Raw genomic sequence first — 25,146 nt, 5'->3', positions numbered from 1 at the left:
CTCCCTCCCTCTGTCTCTTTGAATTCTTGGGCAGTGTGAGCACAGTCTCATTATTTAATGTTCCTGGGCCTTAATTCACTTCTTGTGAGGTTGCAGCTGATGCTTCTAAACCTCTGCCTTGCTTACTTTGTGGACGAGGTGAATGCGTGGCATACAATGGAAACAATTTCAACAGACCTGTTTCTCTAGATCTCCTGAGTCAAGTTTATACAAAGTTACTTCTGTTTTGTGTAGATTCCAATTTCACAAATCTTTCTCATGAACAACTTTTATCATTTGCATACACATGTGCAACCTTATTTCCACTTCTCTAACCATGACTAAAATAACCAGTACCATAGGCCCTTGCCCAATATTGTTACCCATGGAGAACAGAAGTGCACCCAGTTGGCTGATGGGTCACTAAAGGGCCCCCATTATCTTTACCTGGGGTAGAAATAAACATTCACAGTTGCGGGTGGGGGTGGGTTTGGAACCACAACTTGTGTGTGAAATCCCAGACAGAGAGTCACAGGTAGGACCCACAGGTGTGGGAGATCCCACCCAACCTTCACCTGTAGGCAAGGGTGTAGGCACATCTGGCCAGGACTGCAGCACCGCCACCCGGTCTCAGAGGCCCTCCCTCCACCCTTGGAACAATGTCCTCTGTCCAGGAAACCCCTGTAAGGAGGTTTGGTCTGAACGCCAAGAACACCATAACCATGGTTGCCCCTGAGAATGCTACTGTCCATGGGAAAGACCCTTAATGAAATAACTATTCTAACACCAGAGTGAAGAAAACTCAGCTCAGCTAATTGCACTACTTTATAGAGGCTGGGCTTCCAGTGCTTCCTTGACGTCTCATTTTGAGCCTATATCTTTTAGTTATGATCTGACTTCAAATCTTTAATCTTTCCTCTCTTGTGAGTTGGAGAGACGAACGTCCACCTGGCGGTGTTGGTGATTTATGTGGCTAGCATAGAGTCTGGAACACCGAGGCCATTTGGGAGGTGTGGCTGTTAACTGTTGAGAGGAGGAAGTGAGACGCCATACACAAAGTGCTCAGTACAGCAGTCCAGCGGCCAGGACCCAACACACATGGAGGGCAAACATTTACCACATTTACTGGTTTCCCTCGCCCATGGGATTAGAGAAGAATGGGAAAGAAACTTGCCCAAGGTCACAGGCTTCCCCCATTCCTTGATGAGGGTTTCTAAATGCCACTGAAAAGAAAAAAAAAATTATTCCCAATGGCAGTAGTTGGACTCTCAGATTTGGCCTTTCCTACCAGTGGAAAATAGCTAGGGACAGGCACTCTGCCACCGAACTGAAGCACAGATAGCAATACCAACAATGCCACCACTGCCGGAGCCACCCACCACCCCCAGTCCCAATGGCTGCTTCCTGCCACCCTCAGCAAGAGTGCTCGTGGCCTGCCGATGGCACTAGGCTCTATGTCTGGGTGCTCCTATGTCTCTGGGGACTTACTCTTTTCTCCCCACCCTCAACAGTCATGGCATCTGTTCATCCTGCTCTTCACATCCTAGAAAGACCACAGCCTATGGGCAGGGGACCAGTCTAGACTTCTGTTTGGTCCAGCCCTGTGACGTGGGCCCCAGTGGGCAGGTGGGGATAGGAGCCAGAGAGGAACACCCCCACAGTTCACTGTTGCCTCCTCTGGAGCTTTCACCTCTCTGAGGGTAGGAACCATGCCTTACCTCTTCCCCACAGTGCCCAGCCTAGTGTGGAGAAACCAGCAGGTGTCTATAGAGAGCCTGCCTGTCCACTGCAACCATGGAAGAAGGTGCAGGCCCACCGAGGAGGTCGTTGAGAGAGACACAAGAAGCATTTTGTAAATGTACTGTAACGGGAAAAAAATTCCAGGCCCAATTAGGTAAAGCAAAGGAAAGGACCTAAGCAACTGGCTAAGTTACCTGGATGAAAGTACTTGCCTGAGAGTAGGAGCGTCTAAAAGATAAGAGAAGTAATTCACTGCCCCATGCCCGCAATTGTGGTCTGCCGATGGCACCCTGATCATGTGGCACCCTGAGATGGGACAGGGCTAATAGGGCCCCTACTGGAAATGCAGCCTTAGCATGAAAATGTTCTCAGCTGTCAGCAGTGGGGCGAGCAGGAGTTTCAAGACCCATTGGAAAAGCTAATCCTAGAGGAAGGATAGAAGGGCCAATGCTCTGGGTTATTTGTTTTGGGGTACATAACCGGTCAACTCCATTAACAATGGCTAACATTAATTATTTACATTAATTTCTATAGTCCTGAAATGAAAGATGGTTATTAGCATGAGGGTGCACATGTGCACACATGTGTATACACACACACACACACACACACACACACACACACACACACACACAGTGCTCTTACTTCCTCTTTTGTAAAACATAGGTGATCATCAGGTATTTGTTGATTAACTTACTGAAACTTTCTTCTGACCATTTGAAAACTGCGTACAGGGGCGCCTGGGTGGCTCAGTTGGTTAAGCGTCCGACTTCGGCTCAGGTCATGATCTCACGGTCCGTGAGTTCGAGCCCCGTGTCGGACTCTGTGCTGACAGCTCAGAGCCTGGAGCCCATTTCAGATTCTGTGTCTCCCTCTCTCTCTGCCCCTCCCCTGTTCATGCTCTGTCTCTCTCTGTCTCAAAAATAAATAAAAGTTAAAAAAAACAACTGTGTACAATGTTCAAAATGTGCTTTTCATGTAAGAAGGAAAAAAAGGCAAAGCCCTTTAAATAAGTAAAAGTAATTTCTAACAAATCTTTGGAAGAGCTTTTGCTGAAAATAATCCTAGAGCCTTTTCTGCTGAGTAATTAATATACATATAGGAGAACTCAGAGGATTTGGCAGCATATACTAGCGCATTGGCTTCCAAGCTATAGATGGAAATTCATTGATGTATTGTGAAGTCTGTTTAGTAGGTCATGACCACATTCTTAAAAAAAAAAAAAAGAAAATAGAAAGTACTAGAATGCATTGCTTATAATATTGTTTTGCGAAAGCTTTGCATGTTTGGTAAGGAAGTAAATGTATGTACACAAGGTAAGAGGCAAAGACTGAGCCCACAGTGTGATCCTCTAGAGTAACTGTTTCTGGACTAGAACAGAATTCACTGAAGATACGGTAGACAGAAAGAGATGGAGCCTCCTTCCTACCTTTAGTGCTGTGATAGTATAGGAGAGTGAAACAGTGTTCCCAGGACTGCAGGAAGCCACAGTCAGGGGGAAGAGACAGTCCCTCTTGACCTTGAGAGCTGACTTAGTGAGCTCTTGAGGGTCAACAGCAGCAAAAGGAGGCTGCCTGCAAACAGAGCTGTGTCAAGCTGATCAGGACTTGTGAATGAGGCCTGGGGCTTTTGCCGTTGGACGTGGGAGAGAGCAAAGAAGAAAGACAAGGTTTAGCTAAAGATGGAAAGAGTTAAAGTCTAAAGAGAAAATTCACTTAATATGTATCCAGGTGTTTATTAAGATTTTTTTGGTATTAAGTTATATCTACCTAGACTCAAAACAATTGGAGTACGTACATGTTTTGCTTATTTTAAAAATTCTATTTTTCTAGAAAAGGCAATATTGAAAGGAATGTCTGCTAAGCAGGAATTAGTCAGGTTATTTTGAGGGGGGTGATAGAGAGAGGAGGGGATGTGGGAGACAGCATTCCGGGCAGGAGGAGAAGTATGTGCAAGGGCCTGGCAGGCAGAGAGAGCATGTGTGCTTGGGGACCCTCCAGGGAGTCCAGCTTGGCTGGAGCTTGCGCAGAGCAACAGGAGACGGGTCTGGAGAGAGGGCAGTGGCTGGTCATGAAGGGCTTTGTATGCAGTGATATGGGGTGGTCCTGGAGAAGGACAGGGCTGGGGGAGAGGAGTTCAGGAATTGGACATGTGGAAATGTCAGTAGGTGGCTGGATAAATGGTTCTGGAGTTCAAGAGAAAGCCAACTTGGAGACTATTTGGAGACAGTTTGTGGATAGCATCTGAGGCCCCAGAAGCAGAGGAGACTGCCTTGTACTGAGTGAGGGAGAGGGAAGAGGGCCAAGATAGTGCCTTGAGAAATACACTTAAGGCCAACAGAGAAGGAAAACCCAGAAAGGGGACTGAGAAGTGGTCAGAGGCAGAAGTAAAACTGGGAGAGTGTGGTGGAACAGGAGCCACAGGAAAGCCTCTCAAGATCGCAGGGCCAGGCTCCCAGGCCAGTGTTGAGGTAAAGTGGTGACCAGTGGTGACTATAGGGAGAATAGCTGTTGTGGTTGGGCAATTCTGCAGGCAGGGGGAGCATGAGGTGGTCACAGTATGGTTAGGGTCTGGGTGCATGAAAGCAAGAGATTCTTCCTTCCCTTCCTTCCCTTCTTCTTCTTCTTTTTTTTTTAAGTCAAGATATTTCTTGAACAATGACCACTATTTTCTCACTGAGAGTGAGAGACAAGATGGTGGGGCTAAGAGAGTTGAGGAGAATGGGGGAGTTTGAAATACTATCCATGCAGAAGGAAAGAGACTGATTTCAAAATGATGGACTGAGGCGGGCACCTGGGTGACTCAGTTGATTGAGCATCCGACTTCGGCTCAGGTCATGATCTCATGGTTCATGGGTTTGAGTCCTGCGTTGGGCTCTGTGCTGACAGCTCAGAGCCTGTAGCCTGCTTCAGATTCTGTGTCTCCCTCTCTCTCTCTCTGCCCCTCCCCAGCTCATGCTCTCTCTCTCAAAAATAAATAAACATTAAAAAAAAAAAAGATGGACTGAGGAGCACCAGGGTGGCTCAGTTGGTTGAACATCCAACTTCAGCTCAGGTCATGATCTTGCAGTTTATGAGTTCAAGCCCTGCATCGGGCTCTATGCTGACAGCTCAGAGCCTGGCTCCTGCTTCAGATTCTATGTCTCCCTCTCTCTCTGCCCCTCCCCCACTCATTCTCTCTCTCTCTCTCTCTCTCTCTCTCTCTCAAAAATAATAAACATAAAAAAATGATGGACTGATCATATGCACTGTATGAAATAAAGAGTAAAAATGGAGGGAAAATATAAAAAATAGAACAAACTCTTAGAGGAACCAGAAATCTGTGGAGTTGTCAGAAGAATGAAACCAGACCAGAAGCCACAGCAGCAGAACTGCTAACATCTAGGTTGAATGTAGAATTCATTCATTCGGTAAATAGTTACTGCATGTCTACTGTGTGCCAGACACTGTTCTAGGTGCTGGTTTCTGCCGCAAAAGATGAGCACCAACTGAGAATAAGAGGAGGAGCACTAGAAAAACAGAGAAGGCCTCCCATGGCTCACTGGAGAGTAGGAGCCAGAAATTTGTAGAGGTGCTAATCTGAACAATCTGTGATTCTTCTTCAGCAACGTAAGGGTAAGAGCGGAGTTGGACTGACCTTGATTTGGAGTTTTGCTGAGTGGGGACAATGGAAGGGTTATAGGGACAAGGGGTGTGATGATATTGCAAGACAGCAACTCAGCCAGTTATTTTAGGGCGGATTTGCAGATCACACGTCTGACCTAATTAGACTAATTGGTCAGCAGCCCTCATGGAGGACAGAACTAACACCTGCCTCATAGGTTATCCATGTTTTAAAACAGACCTTCTCAAACATGCATAGAGCTCTTGTTTAAAATGCAGGTGTTGACTCAGCAGGTCTGGGTGGAGCCTGAGTCTACGCATTTCTAACCAGCTCCCCAGGTATAGATGGTTCGAAGACCACTCTTTGAACAGGAAGGCTTTAAAAGGTTTTGCTTTACTTTTGGGGACAATTAATTTGCCCACGGTACAGCTTGCCAGTGGGGTGCTGGAGCCAGCTGACTGTTACACGTTCAGGAATTCAGCTAGCCTACTGACACCATGTTGATAGTGTGAAATTGGCCCTAATGTGAGTTTTTATACTACAGAAATGTTCAAATGCTACAAAGCGGGGCTTTCCTGCTTCCCTTTGGAGGACTGGTTGTGAAACAATTCCCAGCAGGTCACTAGCTAAGCCTGTATAATAGGCATGCTATAGGATGGATTTCGGTGCTGGGGGTCACAGGGCATGTTCCATTCATACCTTGATAAAGAGGCCATCGGTCGTGGTTGCTATACTATACAAAGTGCCTGCTGGAAGGCTTTACAGGACTGATCATCTCGGGTGCCTCAGAGTACCTAACACAGGCAAATACTTAATGTCACCTTATCTGTATATCCGATGAGCCACTGAGAGAAGCAAGATTGTGGGAAAAGAGAGAGGGAAAGGCTGCTATGGCAAAGGGTGGCTTGTTGGAAATTCTCCCCTGTCACACCGTACTTCCTAGGCTCTTTCTGGGTGTGCTGGGCTGCCCTTCCAAGGCCCTGGGCTCAACCACCAAGGTGATACTTCATCTGGAGTTGCAAAATGTGAAAAGTGATTCTCGGCAAAGACGGGGAAACAAGCTAATTTCCATAATACCTGCTTTGCTTATTGACCGTTAAAATAGAGGCAGATTAAAAAAAAAATGATACATTTAATATGATCAAAGAAAACCAAATGAATCTCTTTTGGTGATGGTTTGGGGAGGAAAATGAAATCCCTCTGCCCAAAAAGGGCATTTCCTATTTTCTGACCGGTGGGTCATGCAGTTTTAATTTCCTCTCTCGTTTCTTTTCTTCCTTTTTTTTATTTATTTTTTTTTTATTTCACAAACCTGCTTAAGGCTACAAAGACTCTCCTGAATCCCTCAGCTGTCTGGCAGATGAATTGCTGCCAGTTTTGTTCAGGTTACTGTTTGTGCCAGGCTGAAGTTCCCCAGCTCTGGCCAAACGCACCTTTAAAACTGCTGGCTGGCTGGTGCTGAGGGGCCCCAAGCGGTGTCTGAGGAGGGCTGCCCTGGAGCTGCTCCCTGCAAGGGTGGCTCCCAGGGAGTGAGTCTGGTGATGCCAGGCCCTGGTTTACATAGCAGGGGCTGGCAGGAGGGAAGGTGGTGCTACAAGGAGGTTCGGAAGGGGAAAAGCCCTCCTCCCTTTCACCGGCTTCCAAGGAAAAAGGGGTCGGAGCCCCCGCAGATGGCACAGCCGTGCCTCACCTCCAGATGCAGGTAGAACAATGGCACAACGGGCTGCTATCCACAAACCGGAGGGCTGGATGTCGGGTTGGAGTGCTGGTGTGCACACGTGTGTGCATGCGTGTGCACGACGGAATGGGACATGGCTTGTTGCCACTTCCGAGATCCACACCTCCTCTCTTTCCAGGGAAGAAGTGGATGTGGAAGGGGGCTGGCCCTCAGAGACAGCTGTCTCCTACAGCCTGGTAAGGTACTTCTCTATCTCCAGACAAAGACCTTCTCTCCCCTTCGTGCCTCCACTCTGTGCATTTGCCAGTCAGTGCACAAGAACCGTGGGCGGCCCAGAGCTGGTGCTGTGCAGGTGGAGATGGGAGTGCTTTGGTCTCTCTCCTCTCCATGCAGGAGCAGGAGAAGTGAATGGGAGGGAAGAAGAGAGGGAAACTGCCAACTATCTGAGGGAGAGGGAGGAGCCGCATGGAAGTGAGAAGAAGTGTGATGACGTCAGGCATTTCAAGACCTGCCAAAAATGCTTTGACTCTGATTCCTGTCCCACGGTTGTAAGTTTCTCCTGGCTGGGATCCTCTTTCCAGGTAGGCATGTGGAGCAGGGGCGGAAACGTTGGCGGTCAAGAGTAACAGTCTTGAGAGGCCTCGGGCAAGCAACAGCAGGAGGGCCCACAGCCAGGATCTGCGTGACCCACTAGGAAGTTCCTGTTGACCTCAGGGAGTGGGGAAGAGGCCTGTTGTGCAGTCTTTCTCTTGGGCCTAAACGTGGGCTGGAGCAGGCATTAGCAGCACTGATATCTAGAATGAGGAGGCGCTTTGGAAAAAAGGAGAGGCAGGCTGTATTGTAATTGTGTGGAGATGGAAGAATTGTGGTCTTTCCTAACTGTATGTTGTATACGTGTGTGCGTGCACACATGTGTGGGTGTGTGCACGTGTATGCCTGCTGCTGGGACAGGGCTCACCCATCTTCGAAAGATGCTCTTCTGACTGCTCTCTGGTGTGAGAAGCTGCCCTGGGCCCCAGCTCCTGGGCCCTCTCACAGGCAAGAGTGCGAGGGCAAAGGCAGCATAAGAAGAAGCAGTCTGGGAGCTTAAACCAGCCTTGCCTACTTCATGTTTGCTCTCTCCAGGTCAGCAGGCCCCCCTGATACTTGCTAATCTATGAAGCCTCAGGCACGACAGAAGGTGTCCTGCCTTCACACTCAGTGTCTTAGGGCTGCTGAAAACTTGGGGACTCCATGGTTGTCCCTTCCCCTGGAGAAGATGTCCTTCGGGGAGCCACACATACAATACAGTTGTGTTCATGACAGCATGTTTTAGGTATTCTTCCATGTAGGAGGGGTCAGTTCCACTGGAAACTCCTTTACACAAGGCTTTCCTGATACCAGAAACTTCGAAAACAATGGCAATCAGAGTGCTAACTAAAGAAACACATGGTTAAAACAAACACATACCCTCTCTTGCCAGAGAAGGTCTACACCAACATGTGCCAGTCACGCCCAAGTCAGGCTGGAAGTGTGAGGCCACCTTTACCTGTTCCAGATCCCACAACGTCCCGGCTTGGCGACTCTGCCATGGCATCGGCGAGCCGCTCCCTCAGGCCTTCCTCTGTATGCTCCATGGAGGACATGTGCCGTAGCCCGAAGCCCTCAGGCCAGCTCCCACACACCTCTAGCAGGGTCACGCTCCGGTCAAAGGTACCTGTGGCACACATGGGACATCTGACATTGAGTTCGTGCTTTCAGAGAGCGGACTGTTCTTCTGGCTGCCCACCACCAGCTCCCCTCCACACCCAGGGCCCATTTCAGCTCCTCTACAAGCTGGATGGAGGAGAGAACACCATGAAACATGTGTAGGGCAGAATGAGGCAGCTCATGCCAGTGGATCAGAGAGTGTAGACATTCAGAAAAAGACCTTCACATCACTGGGCTAGTGGTTTTTAAAATGTTCCCTTAGGGGGTCCCCTGGGTGGCTCAGTTAGTGAAGAGTCAACTTTGGCTCAAGTCATGATCTTGTGGTTCTTGAGTGTGAGCTCTGTGTCCAGCTCTGTGCTGACAGCTCAGAGCCTGGAGCCTGGTTTCAGATTCTGTGTTTCCCTCTCTCTCTGCCTCCCCCACTCGCGTTCTGTCTCTCTCTCTCTTTCTCAAAAATAAAAACATTAAAAGTTTTTGAAAAAATGTTTCCTTAGGGGCTACAGGGGTCCTCTGAAGTCTTCAGGGACTGCTTCAGAGACAGGTCAAGGGCAGAGAACCTCCTTGCCAAGTTCAACCACAACACCTCTACTTTTCTTTGACATAATAGGGCTTCCCTTTACAGTTCATTTTTTTTTTAATGTTTATTTTTGAGAGAGAGAGAGAGAGAGTCCATGAGTGGGGGAGGAGGAGGGGAGAGGGGGACAGAGGATCTGAAGCAGGCTCTGTGTTGACAGGCTGACAGCAAAGAGCATGACGTGGGGCTCGAACCCATAAACTGCGAGATTATGACCTGAGCCAAAGTCGGATGCTCAACTGACTGAGCCCCCATGCATCCCCTACCACAGTTCATTTTAAAGAGGGGTTACATAGCTTAAAATTTTTTTTAAAGCTTTCTAAACCACTATATTCTATAACTTATGCACAATCTCCTCATTTGGCATTTGAGAATCAGAGAAGTAACAGCAAGTTTGTGACACACTTGGTTCAAGGACTTAGATCACCTGATGCCTCAATCCAGAACTCATTCTACTCTACTGCATATAGTCTCCTGGCTGCCCAAGGACATATGTACAACTGGGGCACCACTTGGGGGATGCCAGTTGGGTGATAGAATCTTCAGCAAAAATCTTTCCTTAATCTGAAGCTGCTCTCCAATTCCAAAAAGTACATGGTGCTCTGTTCAGTGCTGAGATTAGATTTTACATGCACGATCACTTCAAAGTCGAAATTTAAGTTATTCTACTCTATTATACAGCAAGTCTTCTGTGAAAGCTTATTTCATCTACTCTCTCTTGGAAGGAGATTATCGTCATGCTCTGTTGCTTTAAGCACATACCATTTTCCCAGTGATTAGGTAACTGAATCCACTGCATTTATTGGGCTTGGTTCCTGCCAGCACCAGGAAGATGGGGAAAAAATGCAAATGCCAATGTTTCCTAAAGTTAAAAGTACGCACAACACACACTTTTTATCAGGCCTTGCTTCTCCTCTTTGATCAGCCGTCAGAAACTATCTTTCCTAGGCAGTCAGGACTGGGCAGCATCAGCACACACTCTCTACCAATGACAGGTGGTAATAGAGAGGGTGCGAGCCCCGGCCCCGGCAGGCGGCCCTGCCTCTGATAATGGCCAAAGCATTGAGGTGATAACCGTTAGTAAACACTCCGACAGCCGGTGACTCCATACATCAGCAAAGAGGGCCAGATAATCCCGAGCTCTTCTGACCAGACAAAGGCCCTTGGCCAGCCGGCTGGGATTTATATGTGTGGCAAGGGTCACTACTGGCTCCTGAATGTCATCAGCCAAGTTTGGCTTTGATTTATCTCTTGCCTAATTGTTGGGTAGATTTCTGGTGCTGGGAGAATGGGAGACATCTATAAATGTATCTCCCCAAGAAGAGGCCCACCTTGGGATGGGGTTGCTGGGAATTGGCTTGTCAGGTAGGACCCAGGAGTGGGGAGCTGCCCTGTACCACCGTCTCTCCCCATCAAGTAGGGTCAGGATGGATCTGGAGAGCCAGGCACTGGTAGTGGGGGTAGGGTGCTCTGAGTGTCAGCCCTCCAAGGGCCTGAACTGTGCAGTCATGCCTTGGCAGTGCCAAGCCCAGAGCCAACACCAGACCAGCATTAGCAACAACTTAAAGGTGCCCAGTCCCTAAAGACACACAGGGACTGATGACAGAAACTAAGATTTTGATTCCCCTCCCCGCTCATAAAGTCCTGTTAGGCCAGTCCCTTTATCTCCTTTTCCCATCTCTGAAGGAGAACTAACAACCCTGCCTTGAAGGAATGAAAGGTGAAGCAAGGTTCCTGCCAGGAGCCTGTGTTCCTCTTTAGTGCTGCCCCGCTCTTAACTACAACAGCAAGGGCTACAGCATCACTGTTTCTCCAAAGACTCTGCCTGGGACACGTACGCCTAGTAATTTCCAGCTGAGGGAATTAATAATAAAACACGGACACTCCTGCTCCTTGTACTCTCAGGGCTGGGGCAGGGGTGGCTTTCTTATGGGCAGACATGTCTCAGAGCCTGTCTCAGGAATGGGGAATGCCCTTTCCTTTTGTCACTTCCCAAGAGCAGCGTGCCTGCCTTTAGAAAGGCACTCAGTCAGCGATCGTACACGCTGCTCTTAGAGGTCAGGGCGGCCCAGCATATAGCAGGGCCAAGAGGAGAAGAAAACAAAATAAGTCAGCAAGATATTACAGCAAGAAAGGTTCAGGTAAGAGGGTGGGCCTGGACTGTGACAGATGGCAAAGGTCAGAGGAGCAGTAGCGTTTGAGGGACAAAACAACAGCACACAGGAGGAAAGAATCATGCGCTGGTGGAGAATGGAAACAGATCTGGACCTAAATGTAGGCTCTAACACATTTCTTCTGATCCTCTGAAACCTCATCTGTACAAATTGAAAAGCAATACAATTCTACAGGGTTGTTGTGAGAATTCCATTAGATAAATGCACAATCACCTGGCACACAGTTAAGTGCTCTGCACAGGAAGGGTGTGCTCATGTATATGTTAATAATAACAAATAGGTACAACTTTATACCACTGGAAGCATCATCATAAATTTTGACTATCACAATGATCCTGAGAGGCAGTTCAGGTACTACTCCAATTATGAGAGAGGAGCTGGACGCTCAGAGAGATTAAATGGCATGCTGGAAGTCTCTAAGTGACAGATCTGGAACACAGGCCCCTGATTCTTCCCTGGGAGTTCATTCTATCAGTTTACACATTGCTTCCCTGAGCTGCTTCTGCATATGGAGAAATCACCTCGTCTTTTCTAACTTGTTCTGAGAACTCTTGTCACCTTCAACCAATACCTTTAAAAAAATCTTTCCCACTGCTGGGTGCTCAGTCGTTTAAGCATCCAACTCTTCATTTTGGCTCAGGTCATGATCTTATGGTTCGTGAGCTTGAGCCCCGAGTCAGGCTCTGCGCTGACAATGTGGAGCCTGCTTGAGATTATCTCTCCCCCTTCTCTGCCCCTCCGCTGTGCTCGCTCTCTCTCTCTCTCTCTCTCAAAATAAATAAATAAACTTAAAACAAAAATCTTTCCCACTCCCAACCAACCCAGCTTCCTTGGAGTATCATGCTAATGCTGATGATCCTCACGGTAATTATCCTGTCTGTTGGATGGTACACAGGAGGGAAAAAACAGTGAAAGAAGATAGAGTATGTTCTCTCTCTCTCTTTTTTTTTTTTTTTTTAATTTTTTCATGTTTATTTATTTTTAAGAGACAGAGAAACAGAGCATGAGCAGGGGAGGGACAGAGAGAGAAGGAGACACAGAATCCGAAGCAGGATCCAGGCTCCAAGCCGTCGGCACAGAGCCCGATGTGGGGCTCAAATTCACGAAGCGCAAGATCATGACCTGAGCCGAAGTCAGACGCCCAACCAACCAAGCCACCCAGGCGCCCCAAATATGTTCTCTCTTAACATGGGCATTACTAGGATGCTGTTGGTAGGAGGCTGGGGATACAAAAAGCATCCAGCAAAGGAGCATTGGACCATTTCTACTGTCCTGAGAACTCACAGAGAGGATACAATCAGTGGTCCTGCTTATTGTGCTGGAAGGAATCCCAGTAGAGCCCCCTCCCTTGTCCTTCCTTCCACCCCGGCCAGTGCAGATGAGGACAGCAAAGGAACTCCTGCATTCTCCCAGTCTTGGGGAGAGAGAGCTGCAGGTGTGTGTGTGTCAGCAGGGGCTGGGGTTAAGAGGCCAAGCCCTCAGAGAGTGAGGTCACCTCCTCGCTCTCAGGCAACCGCACATCTTGTCGGTGTTGTCGGCACCGCTATCATTCATCGGGTTGGCCCAGAGACACTCCATCAGATGAGCGGGCCCTCTGAGTCCCATTATGGGAGAAAGGGTCAGTTTCAAGGGGAAAGGACACTTAGTGCAGGCCGTTTTCAAAGCACAAAATATACATTCTTAGCAACAAAGATCTTTTGCGGAAGCAATGTTCTGCTGTTTGCAAAGCCCCCTTACTTTTATGATTTCAGTTAACTCGCACGTTCATCAAATATTGATTAGTGTCCACTACGATTATGAGTCAAGCATTGTACTGAGGTATGAGGATACACAGTGAGCCAAAAAATAAAAATAAAAAATAAGTTCATGGTCCTTCACAAAACTCTGGGAAGCAGCAACTGTCACCACTTTACAGATTTATCTTTCACTGAGTCTGAGGGAGAGAGGTGAGGTAGCTTAAGGGCATGGGCTTTCGATGTAATAGTCTCCCTGGGACTCCCTCCCCTCAGGGCTGCCACCCAGCCTGCTATTCTCTGCACAGCATTTTCTAAGATTTAGTTCAAGTCTCACCTGCTCCGTGAAACCTTGAGTGAGTACCCAAGTTATAATGGGTGCTGTTTCATAAAGCCTGATTGTATGACAGGCCCTTTACCTCTCTGGTGAAGCTGATGAAAGCGATAAACTTACCTGAAAAATGTGTTTGCACACATGAAATTATGTAAGCAATGTCATAAAACACTGTAAAGGGATTATGTTTCTGTATGCTTCTGAAGCCCCACTTTGGATCCCAGGTGGTATCATTCCCATCCTGCCTTATATTATTCTCATGATCTGCTCTCCAGCCTAGTTTAGAAGCTCCTTGAGGGCATGGATTCCTCCATAATCCATAAGTCTGTAGTAAGTACAGGACTTTGGGCATCATGCTTACTCAAAATATGTTTGCTTATCAACTGATTATGACAACCTGAGAAACACCCTTTGGAGTCGATACCTTTGAGTAGGATCTCAGAACCTAAACATCTAGGGCCAGGATTGGGAGGCCCAGAATGGGATGGAGGTAGGTAGAAAAGGGGGCTAAAACTAAATAAGTTAGGAAGGAGGTTATAAGTGAGCAGAAAACAATGTCACAATATCCCTCTGCTGACTTCTGTGCATTTATTTTAGATTTGAGACCCTGGGAATTGGAAGAACCAAACAACGTGCCTTGGATGGCACAGAGAGCCAGGCTCATACAGGTGAGCTTCCCGAATTCTGCTTCCCAGCTTGGCATCCTGTGTTACACTCGTTCCCCAGAGGAGAAATGGGTCAGGTTCTTGGGTTTCACAAACCCATTAAAGACATGCTGTGACAGCTGGTAAGCCTGCAGATCCTGGGGAGCCTAGGGGAACACGTGCTCTGTCTTTTGTATACCATTGTTGAGGGGCAACGAAGCTTGAGGGAAAGAGGAGGTATGGGGGAGGTGGGGTGTTCCTCTGAGCTGATAGTGTCTAATCACACCATAGCTATTCAGGAGACTGCGACACAGCCTTCCCTTTGCATCAATTAGGTTCGGCCCAGGATCTGGATCTTGATGAGAGCCCGTTGATCGGATTTCCAGCCACCAGGGAGGCCAAGTAGCAAGAACAAAACTCATCGTTAAACAATTCTCTTCAAGACATAAGCCCTTCTAGGTGAGAGCTCATGACAATAATGATGTCCACAATAACTAAGAAATGAATCCAGGTGGGATGAAAGCAGCCACTGGAGAACTTCCTTGCCCATTCTCCAAACTAGCTCGCTAAACTGAACTTGAGCCTGGTGCTGTGGGGGAGAGCTCCTCCCCTGTTCGTTCTGTATAAGCACAGGCTGAAGACATTAGCTTTATTTGGTTACCGGATGTGACCACTGGCATATTTCACTATGTCAGTATGCACTATGTTGGTTCTGACCAACAGAGATTGGTTCACTGTAGGAAGGTGAGAGAATATGAGGACCCTGTCTGTACCTCTCAATCCTTTAAGGATGGTTCCCAAGATAACCATGATCCCATACCCACAGACATGGTACAAAGCAAAGGGACCCAGACTCTCGAAGTCTTTTATGACTCAAGATTATCTAATGTGACAGTGTGCCATGTTTGTTCCATATTCATCCATTTGGCTGTGGGGTTTGGATTTTAGGGTTGGGCCATTTTTAAAGGATTCGCTACTCCACTGGGGCCCCTGGTTGGCTCCGTTGGAAGAGCACATGACTCTTGATCTCAGGGTCATTGAATTCAAGGCCCAAGTTAGGTTTAGAGATTACTTAAATATATAAAACTTAAAAAAAAAAAAAAAGGATCTGCTACCCCAGTTCAGAAGTGAATTGAGCAAGAGAAAGGAAAGGTACCAGCAAAGGAGAGAAAGGCCTGCACTAATGTTGGCAAGCCAGGATATGCTGACATTCCAAATGTGATGATGTTGTGCACATCTGTTCTCACAGGCCCTTGGGGCCACTACTGGGAAAGGATTATTCATCATTCATCATAGGTCCATGACTAGACTGCCCTGTGTGACCAACATATCGAGGGGTCCTAAGCCAGAGAACAGGAGTTCAACACTAAATAAGATGCCAAGATTTCTTTGCAATTTAACAGAGTAGTTGTTTTAGCAACTGCTTTCACAAGTGCAATGTACGATCACAACTCCTATGTTAAAGACTAGAATACAAATCACAACTCAAGACATCTAGGTTACAAGTAGACTCCTCCCATGAACTTTTCTGGTTATTCTAGTCTTAACTTCCCCACTTACCATATGGACAATAAATGACTGACCCCACATAAGGGGTTCATTATGTTAGCACGAATGGTTTCAAATGTAATTAATAGTCATACACAGAGTACTGGAGAAATGGTGTTTGATGTATCCTAGAGTAAAAGGTACCACATTTCATCTTCTGGGAATCAGAAAACATAATTAAGCATTCATACCATATGTGTCTTTTTGTTTGTTTGTTTTCTTAATTAAAGGCATATGGTAAGCAGAAGACCTGGGTTCAAATGCCATTTCCTGCTGTTTTCTCACTGTATGACCTTGGGCAAGTCATTTAGCCTCTTTGGACCTTGGTTTCTTTACCAGCTCAAGTGGGTTGAATTGCATTTTCCCCCAAAATAAGAATATGACCTTGTTTAGAAATAGGGTCTTTGTGGACATAATTAAGGATCGAAGATGAGAGTATCCTAGAGTTACAGTGAGTTCTAAATGCAGTGACTGGTATCCTTACAAGAGAAAGGAGAGAGAGATCAAAGAACGGGAAGAAGGCCATGTGAAGACAGAGGCAGAGAGCAGACTTCTGCTGTAACAAGATGAGGAATACTGGGAGCCACCAGAAGCTGGAAGAGGTAAAGAAGGATTCTCCTTTAGAACCTTTGGAGGGAGTGTGACCTTGCTGACACCTTAATTTTGAACTTGTGGCCTCTAGAAGTCTGAGAGAATAAAATTCTGTTGTTTTAAGTCACCAGGTCCGTGGTAATTTGGTACGGCAGCCCTAGGAAAGGAATACACGTATAAAACAGGGAAATGAATATTTGCCTTCTAGGTTATCGTGAGCATCTGATCAGATAGTACATGAAAGAGTGTCTCGTAAAACTGCACAGGGCCGCAAGAATACAGAGGACTACCCTCGGACTATGTGTGCAGCTCTCTGGAGTGGCATGGGATTCGGTGAAAGGTTTAGAAAGTGAAGAAAGTGACTGGGGACACCTCTAGGCCAGAAGACAAGAAGCTAGAGGAGAGGTACTGGTGTGGGAGCTCCATCATTTTATTTATTTATTTATTTATTTATTTATTTATTTATTTATTAATTATTTTATGTTTATTTATTTTTGAGAGCGAGAGAGACCGAGCATGAGAAGGGGAGGGGCCGAGAGGGGGACACAGAATCCAAAGCAGGCTCCAGGCTCTGAGCTGTCAACACAGAGCCTGATGCAGGGCTCAAATTCACCGACCGCGAGATTTTGACCCAAGCTGAAGTCGGAGGCTTAACAAGCTAAGTCACCCAGGCCCCTATGGGAGCTCCATTATTAAAGCTGAGTGGTTCTGTGTGGTCACACAGCAAAGGCCTTTGATGGGGACTTATGGCACAGAAGTGGGTGCATGTCCCCCACTTCTCTGAGGATGTCTGCAGGGGGCCCAGGAGGGCAGGGCAGGTGGCCTCTTAGCTCTGAGGTTGGTTCCTTTCCATCCTTGTGATGTCCCTACACCCATAGGCAGGGACAGGATGTTTTAGCTCCTAAATTCTTTAATAAATCTATAGAATCATACTCAACACAGGTAAGGATAATATGAGATAGGCTGCTGCTGGTGGGAATACTACTGCTATAAACTACCTGAAGGACAGTTTGGCAATATGTATTAAGAGACTTTTAAAAACATGCCCAGTTACTGATCCAGGGATTCCACTTCCAGAAATATAGCCCAACTAAATACGATGCCAATTTGGTAAGATGATAAGATGATCATCTTAGGTATGATCACATGCCTTCATGCATAAAGATGCTCACTTCCACCTTAACATGGCCTTAAAATAAGGTAGTTGTTAAGTAAATTATACTTGCTTCTTGCAGTAGAATATTAGGTAGTCATGAAAAATAATGTTTATAAGAGGGGAAATTCTTTAAGATATCATATTTAATAAAAGAAGCCAAACAAAATTATAGAGTTCATACTACTGAGCAATGTAAAGGAAACATAGGCAAACATTTTTGAAAATTTATGACTAAGTGTTAATCATGGTCGTAGTTGGGTTACCATGGACCCTTCTGTTACAGATTATACCTGTCTATATATTTCCTGTGATGTTGGCAATCAGTATAAAACAAATAAATAAACATGAAAAAGCTGAGAGAGAGAAAAAAATGCCCTGTGCCAAAGCATCTGTGCTGGGACCCAGACAGCAGCCCCATGAGGAGCACTTGAGGGGAGGACCTGAGTGCTGAGTCACCTCCCCTGCACTTGGACTTGACTCAGCTGGAGGCAGGTGAGCCTGCAGCTCCATGGCCCTTATTTGACTCCTCTCCCAGTGTCCATCACTGGCTGAATGTGATGTTGACTCATCCCTGTGTACACTTGACATACTTCCTTTAAGTTCGTGTCAGGAATGTGCACCAACTTGTGTGTGAAAATGGCAGAAACAATTCTACCTCTGTACAAATTTCATACATCAGATCAGAAAGGACCAGAAGAGCAACTCTGGAAGGAGTCCATTTTTAAATCGAGTCCCTTTATCTGTCATCTTTGTCCGGCCCTGTCATCCCAGCCCCCAACCTTTTGATAAACAGGACACAGCTTGCTAGGAGACGCCCTTTCATGATTGTCAAGGAATGTCTGAGCCCCTCACACATCATTAGGAGGTCATTGAACAGGGCCCCTGACTTTTGCCTGGGAGCCCAGGAGATCAGTCATCACTGAAGGGCCCACTAAGGAGAATTTCAACTGGCTCCACACTCAGAGCAGACCTGGAGGTGCCTCCGACAGAAGAGCTTTCCAAGTCAGGCTGACACTGGCATTTCCCAGACAGGATCTCAGAGATCCTTTCCCCCTCTGCTTTAAAACAGACACAGTCAAGATTTCTATCCTTCCAAGTGGGAAGAGAAGGATCATTTTGTAGCTAGACTGCAATGAAAATATTCTCTGCAGGACGCTCTGCCCTGCTTCTGAGGGTAGAGAGAAAATGTACACACGGCACTCTGTTATAGGACTCCTATGGCAAGGCTCAGAATACACCGCAAGACAAACTATATCCTCGGAAACCTAACATCTCCTTGAATGGAAAAACTTCATGGAACTGTATCTCTCAGGACAAGTAAGCACTGGGTTTTCTAGAACAGTCCCGCTCCCAAATAATTAGTTCTGTGATCAGATCGGAGAGCAGGGAAGGCAAAAGAACTAACATTTGTTACCTATTTTGTGCTAGGCATTGTCACTTTATAAGACATTATCTCACAGAAATTACCCCAACAGGTCTATGAGAATGTGCTAACATTTCCATTTTACAGATCAAGAAACTGTGGCAGAGAAAAGTAAAATTTTGCTTAAGAGGACAATGTCAAGGGTATGGTTAAGATTTGGATTCTAGGGGCACCTGGGTGGCTCAGTCAGTTAAGTGTCCGACTTCGGCTCAGGTCACGATCTCATAGTTTGTGGGTTCAAGTCCCACGTCAGGCTCTGTGCTGGGAGCTCAGAGCCTGGAACCTGCTTCAGATTCTGTGTCTCACTCTCTCTCTGCCCCTCCCCCACTTGCACTCTGTCTCTCTCTCAAAAATGAACATTAAAAAAAAAAAAAAAAGATTCGGATTCTAGGTCCAAAGCCTATACTTTCCCAACTAAAATTCAGGCTGGATTTTCATTCTGAAAATATGGCTGCAGTACTAATAAGCGGTTTTGCAGTTTAGTCTTTCTATTCCAGGATTTTTAAGTGGTTCTTGCAGTTAGGCAGTAGGGGGGGGGGTGGGGAGGAGGGGACAGGACAAACAACCCAACCGAAATCCTGTGTTTGTCTTAACAGAGATTTCAATGCTCCACAAATAAGCCAAATTTGAGGCTCTCAACTGAGAACTCTGAAGTCTGGAACCTGGGGCTAAGAAGTCTCCTGTTTTTATTAATTAAAGAAGATGTTTCAAAATCATCAGATTTATCACGACTGGATTTCAGATGTGAAACTCAATATACACACAGACATGCATGGCTTGTCCTTTTTGGTTATTTTTGATCCTTCCTGAGGATCTGCATTTCCTCAGATGAGACCTCTTCGCTTCCTGGGCTGGCTGAGATGTCTGGAGACCCAACGTTGCAGGCCTGGGCCCCTGCTGGCCTCAGGAATTTCAAAGGCCAGGGAGGGAAGAGTGGGCAAAGTGGCTCCAAACTGCCATTTGCTCCTCTAAGCCCCCAAGGCAGTAGCTGTGGGAAAGAAGACAGGAAGTCACCCTGTGCCGAAAGAGTGTCCTGGATGTGCCTGCAGGTCTTGGAGCTGACTGGTTTGATGCGGTGCCAAGTTTTGGTTTTGTTATTTTGGTAGTCACCTAACCATGTGGGCTTTAAAATGATGCTCCCAGCTTGGGCATGAAGCATTGCCATTTGTAGTGTGTGGTCAGCCTTCTGCTTCTCTCTGCCATCAAAACCCGTCAGCTCTCACTCCAAGGGGCAAACCTGAACCAGATTTTCAGCCGCAGGGGTCTTGGGATGAAGATTTGTGCCTGGCCTACCATTCTCACACGGGGTATATTATATAACAGGATCCCTACTTTTCAGGCCCTTACAACAAAGCTGTTCAGCAAAGACTTGGCCTCGGGGCCTGAGAAGAGCAAGATGAGAAACAGCACTGTTTGGACAACGGGGGACACCCACTGGAGCTGGGGTGGTTGGGGACGGTTTCCATCAGTCGTGGTGGTTTGACGTGGGTGGAAGACATTCCACAGTAAAGGGGACTGTCTGAGTACAAACAGGAAGGCAGGGATGTTCCTCATGTAGAGGCGGTCAGTAGAGTACACTGGGGTGGAGGGTCCCTCATGAAGAGTAATATCTCACATGGTTTCTCAGAATCGGTGCATATTTTCACATAATTGTTTCCTTTTGATTGTGGGATCATAGCAATTTGTACCATAAGCAGGACAGACACTGTTGATTCCATTTTACAGATGAGGATACTGAGGCTCCTGCTGAGTAAATGACTTGCCTCAGTCACCTTAGTTTCTTCTCTTTTTATTGCAGTATAGTTGACTGTCACCTTACTTTCTTGCCTCACAAGGGAGCTGTGGAACCATCAGTGAAGGTCCTCCATGAACAAACTGACACTACAGAAATACCATCATAGTGGCTTGAGGCAGGCGCCAACACTGGATCACAGAGTAGACGGGTGATTTACCTTGCTGAAAACCTAACTAGTGCTTGCTTAGGCCCCCTGTCCTACAGAGACTTCCTTGACTTTTGGCCTCGTTTCCAGTCTTGCAGCCCATGGGGGTGTGGGTGGAGGTGGGGGTTCAGCTTGGTATCACTTGAATTTATTGCACAAGGTGTGTCCATAGCTTGTTCTACACCTGAAACAGTGGGGGTGCCTGGGAATTGTCATTTCCTGCCTTGACATGTCCAAGTGTTCGTTCAGCCCTGGCTGGTCACACTGACTCATCAGCCCAGGCATGGAAACCAGGGAGGATGTAGGGAAAGGTTGAGAAGCTGCAGGAGCAAACAGGGGGAGCACTGAGGTGCAGAAATCTTAACAATGCCAATAATCCCTGAGACTGCACCTCTGCTTTACCCTTTACAAAGTGCTTTTACTCTCTTAATCCTCACAACACCCTTAGAGAGGAAGGCACCCCTAGAGAGGAAAGCTACTAGATACCTCTAGTCCTGGTTTCACAGCTGAGGAAGTAAGTGCAGGGAGTTAAGTGAGGGGCGGAGAGGAGTTTGGAGAACTCAGTCCTGCTACACCTTTGCTACTCAAAGTGTGAGCCACTGGCCAGCACAGCAGCATCACCTGGAGGCCTGGGAGCAATGCAGGCCCCTGCCCCAGGAAGCAGAGTGGGCACTGAAATCACACCCCCAGGGAGCTGTGTGTAACTAAAGGTGGAGAGGGCTGCTGACGCTGCCCTCCCCTCACTCTGCCCTGGTTCCTCAGAGTATATCTGGTTCTTCTTCTTCTTCTTTTTAAAAAATGTTTATTTACTTATTTTTGAGAGAGAGAGAGAGAGAGAGGGAGAGAGAGAGAGAGAGAGAGAGAGAGAGAGAGAGAGAGAATCCCAAGCAGGCTCTGCACCGAGAGTGTAGAGCCTGACGTGGGGCTCAAACTCATGAGTGCTGAGATCATAACCTGAGCCGAAATCAAGAGTCAGAGCTTAACCACTGCATCACCCGAGTGCCCAGAGTATACCTGGTTCTATCTACTCATTTAAAGACCAGGAAATTGAGGCCCAGGGAGAGGATGGGACGTTGCCTGCTATACAAGCAGGAGCAGACAGAACCTTGGTCTCGCAAATCAGTCCTGGGTCCACTTAATCCAACTGACATTCAACTGCTGTTGGCCTTTCCTTGCCTCCTCCCTCTCTACAAATTCAACCCTCAAACTGCTCTCAGCTGCCAGTCCCTTGGCCTCTCCCCTCAGTTCCAGCCTTGTGTTAAGTGTTAACACAAGTTCTAGGGCCTAGGGTTAACACTCTATTAAAGCCAATAGGGAAGCTGAGACCTCCTGCTACTGTGGAGGAGCCAAGCAGGAGTGCGGGGCACCCAGGGGCTCCTGGCATAGCTGCCCAGGGCTGGCCACAGCTCAGCCAGCCCTCCCCCCGCCCCCCCCCCACTGCCCCCACCTCTCCTCATGGCCTTACTGCCTTTAGGAGAGGGCTGGGAAACCCCTGCTTACCTGTGGAGGAGATACTGCACAGGCCTTATAAAATGTCCACTTCATTAGGAAGTGTGAAAAATGCCCAAATAAACTGTGTTAAGCCGGTTATGATTTCCCCTCCACTCACTGGTCTCCCTGGGTGCCAAGTTTGGCGCCTGTGAGTAAAGCGATTCCTAGGCCTTGGCGGGAGCCTGGGGCCAGGATTCCCCCTCCCTTCCCTCACTTCTAGTCCATTGAGGCCAATCAGGATGTTATTCATTTCCCTAGCTGAGAAGCAAGTTCAAAAGGGCCAGCAGAGCTCCTCTGCTCTGTCCCAGTGTGAGAAATGCCAATCTTTCCCATGAGGAGGAAGCCACATATTTTGTTTCTGCTACACTCATACAAGGAGCAGCCTAGAACGAGTGTGTGTGTGTGTGTGTGCGTGTGTGTGCGTGTGTGTGTGTGTGTGTGCGCACGCGCGCGCGCATGCATGCAGAAACCTAGCTTTTTATCTCTGGACCTATGGTTCATAATGGATCCAGAGATCGGAGGCATCCATAAGTAGAGAGGCGAAAAAAGCCAAGGCGCCAAGAGGCCCCTAGGAGGGGCCTGGAAACCTCCTGTTACTCTCTCAGACAGACACAGACCTGTCATCCAACCTTGAGTTAGGGCTAACAGCTGAACAAAAGAATTTCTCATTGTGCTTCATTTGAGTTTCAGAAATGCCTTTATGGTTGAAAAGCTACTAGAAGAGCTTTCTTACATCCCTCAGACTGTTAAAAAAAAAGTAAATAAGAACCAAGTATATTTATTGTAGAAACACCTACCAAATAGCTAAATGAACTTGCAAATTCACCAAAACTCTCCTGGGCAAGTCATTAACCCTTTCTGGGCCTCCCTTTAAAATAATGAGGCCTGGGGGCACTTGGGTGGATCAGTCGGTTAAGCATCCGACTTCAGCTCAGGTCATGATCTCACGGTTCGTGAGTTCGAGCCCCACATCAGGCTCTGTGCTGACAGCTCAAAGCCTGGAGCCTGCTTTGGATTCTGTGTCTCCCTCTCTCTCTGACCCTCCCCTGCGCATGCTCTCTCCCTCTCTCAAAAATAAACATTAAAAAATTATAAAAAATAAAAATAAAATAAAATAATGAGGCCTGGATAAGAGCTCTATGATCTTCAGAAATGACTCTCCTACTCTCAAGATCCAAAATGGGTGGTGGCACCTGGTTTACTGGGTGAACCAGCCGTCCTCCTCCTCCCCTGCCCAGCAGCTGCTGCCTGTACTCTTTGAATCTAGCTGCTATCTCTTCTCTTCATTTAGTACCTTCTTCTTATTTTAAAAACCATTGTGAGATAGCGGTGTGGGGCAGATCTCTTGGACAGATGAGGTGGTTGTAAGGTCACTGAGTTCTCTGTTGGTAGAAAGAGCACTTGCTTAAGAGTGAGAAACCAAGTGCTAGTTCCGGTGCTGTGTGACCTTGTGCAAGTCACTTCCTGGAACCTTGGTCTCTGCACTGTAAAAGAGGAATAATAGTGCTAGTTGTTATTATGACTAGCTATTCATAATTCCCAAAATTATGCTAAGATTCAAATGACAATGTATGTGATAGAGCCTTTGAGACTATAATGGTAATCAGAATGTAAAGTATTGATTTTACCCTTAGAAGCCAGATGGCTTTATGCTGGTGTTCTCACTACTTCCCTCTAGATCCTTTGAGACTTAAGGATAATGTCTAAGCTGTCTGGCTTCTGGAGGTGGGGAATGTCCACACAGCTCAGCACACTGCTCGATTCTAAAACGGGAATGTGAAGTTACCAATCGTGTTTTCACTGGAGCATTAATACTGCACGAGACACTTAACTGCTCTCCTCTAGGGTCAACGGACCTCACCCTGAAATTATTATTCTGATGTCCCAGAGATATCCAAGAACCAAGAGCCTGCAGCACAGATCTTGCCACGTAATAGGTGCCTAATAAATGTTTATTGAATGAATGAATGAAAGAACAAACCTTCAGTATATTTTGATCTGAAGTGTGTATCAAGGGTCTGAAGAGGAGTGCATGAAAGCACCTCCCAGCCACCTGCCCTCCAGGAAGCACTCCCCTTAAATCTCTCATTCTAAAATAACTCCAAAAAGAGGAGGTCTCTATGCTTTTTAGAGCCACACTCCTTAGTATTCTACTCAGCAGGTACCTCTCCCTGCAATATTAAAGCAAGTACAATTAATATCTCTATTTATCCTGGAAAGATAATATCCCAAGATGAATCATTTAGGAAAGATTACTTGTCCTGACTATTCATGAATGACCATGTTTGAATTTCACAGATTTGCAATTTCACACAAGGGGCACAGACCCTCTGAACCACTTCTATGTCTAATAAAATACTTTCAGTAGAGACAAAGCCTTTCTTCTCAAAATTGATCCTGAGAATAGTTGTATTAAACATATTTCATGAACTTCACTGTGAGGGCCAGTGGGCAGTATTAGGTCCCAAACATATAAGCGAGTAGAGCCAGCTCCTACATTGGCAGTAACCTACAAATGTCTTCTTTGTCTACAGATGGTGCCTCTTCCAAACTTCTTTAATAGCTTTTTAACATATGGTGGGGGCTTTTTTTTTTTTTTTAATGCTGGATCACATTCAGGCCCATTATTCCATAAAATGGAGTGGGCAATCAGACTGTCTACACCAGAGGGCAGTGAGGGTGCTCTAGTCTAAATGCTTTAGAGAAGTACCGCTGGACCAATTATCTGTCTAAATGCAGGATTTCGATTGGATTCCCGAATACTCAGACAGTTGCTCAGAAACTCTCCTTTAGATTAGTGGGGTAGCACTTCTGTCTTCACATATCTGAGGAATGCCACAGAAACAATG

The 25,146-nt window shown here is 46.8% G+C and overlaps 1 protein-coding gene and 1 long non-coding RNA gene across 2 annotated transcripts in view; one reads left to right on the top strand and one right to left on the bottom strand.

Moving 5' to 3' along the window:
• The window catches only part of BCAS3 (BCAS3 microtubule associated cell migration factor), a 632,238-nt gene that overhangs the window by 16,197 nt on the left and 590,895 nt on the right, over positions 1 to 25,146 (bottom strand). Inside the window, exon 26 of the mRNA XM_040497881.1 lies at positions 8,529 to 8,696. Coding sequence (XP_040353815.1) covers positions 8,529 to 8,696 — 168 coding nt within the window. The remainder of the gene's footprint in view (positions 1 to 8,528; positions 8,697 to 25,146) is intronic.
• On the top strand, positions 16,856 to 20,642 carry LOC121044675 (uncharacterized). The gene is made up of 2 exons (XR_005797424.1): positions 16,856 to 18,760; positions 19,463 to 20,642. It is a non-coding gene; the product is annotated as an uncharacterized LOC121044675 (long non-coding RNA).

Source organism: Herpailurus yagouaroundi, unplaced genomic scaffold (genome assembly GCF_014898765.1).
Source record: "Herpailurus yagouaroundi ecotype Mexico unplaced genomic scaffold, PumYag 189, whole genome shotgun sequence".
NCBI classification, from domain to species: domain Eukaryota; kingdom Metazoa; phylum Chordata; class Mammalia; order Carnivora; family Felidae; genus Herpailurus; species Herpailurus yagouaroundi.
Note: the sequence above shows the minus strand (reverse complement) of the source record. Positions and strands in the feature narration are given on the sequence as shown.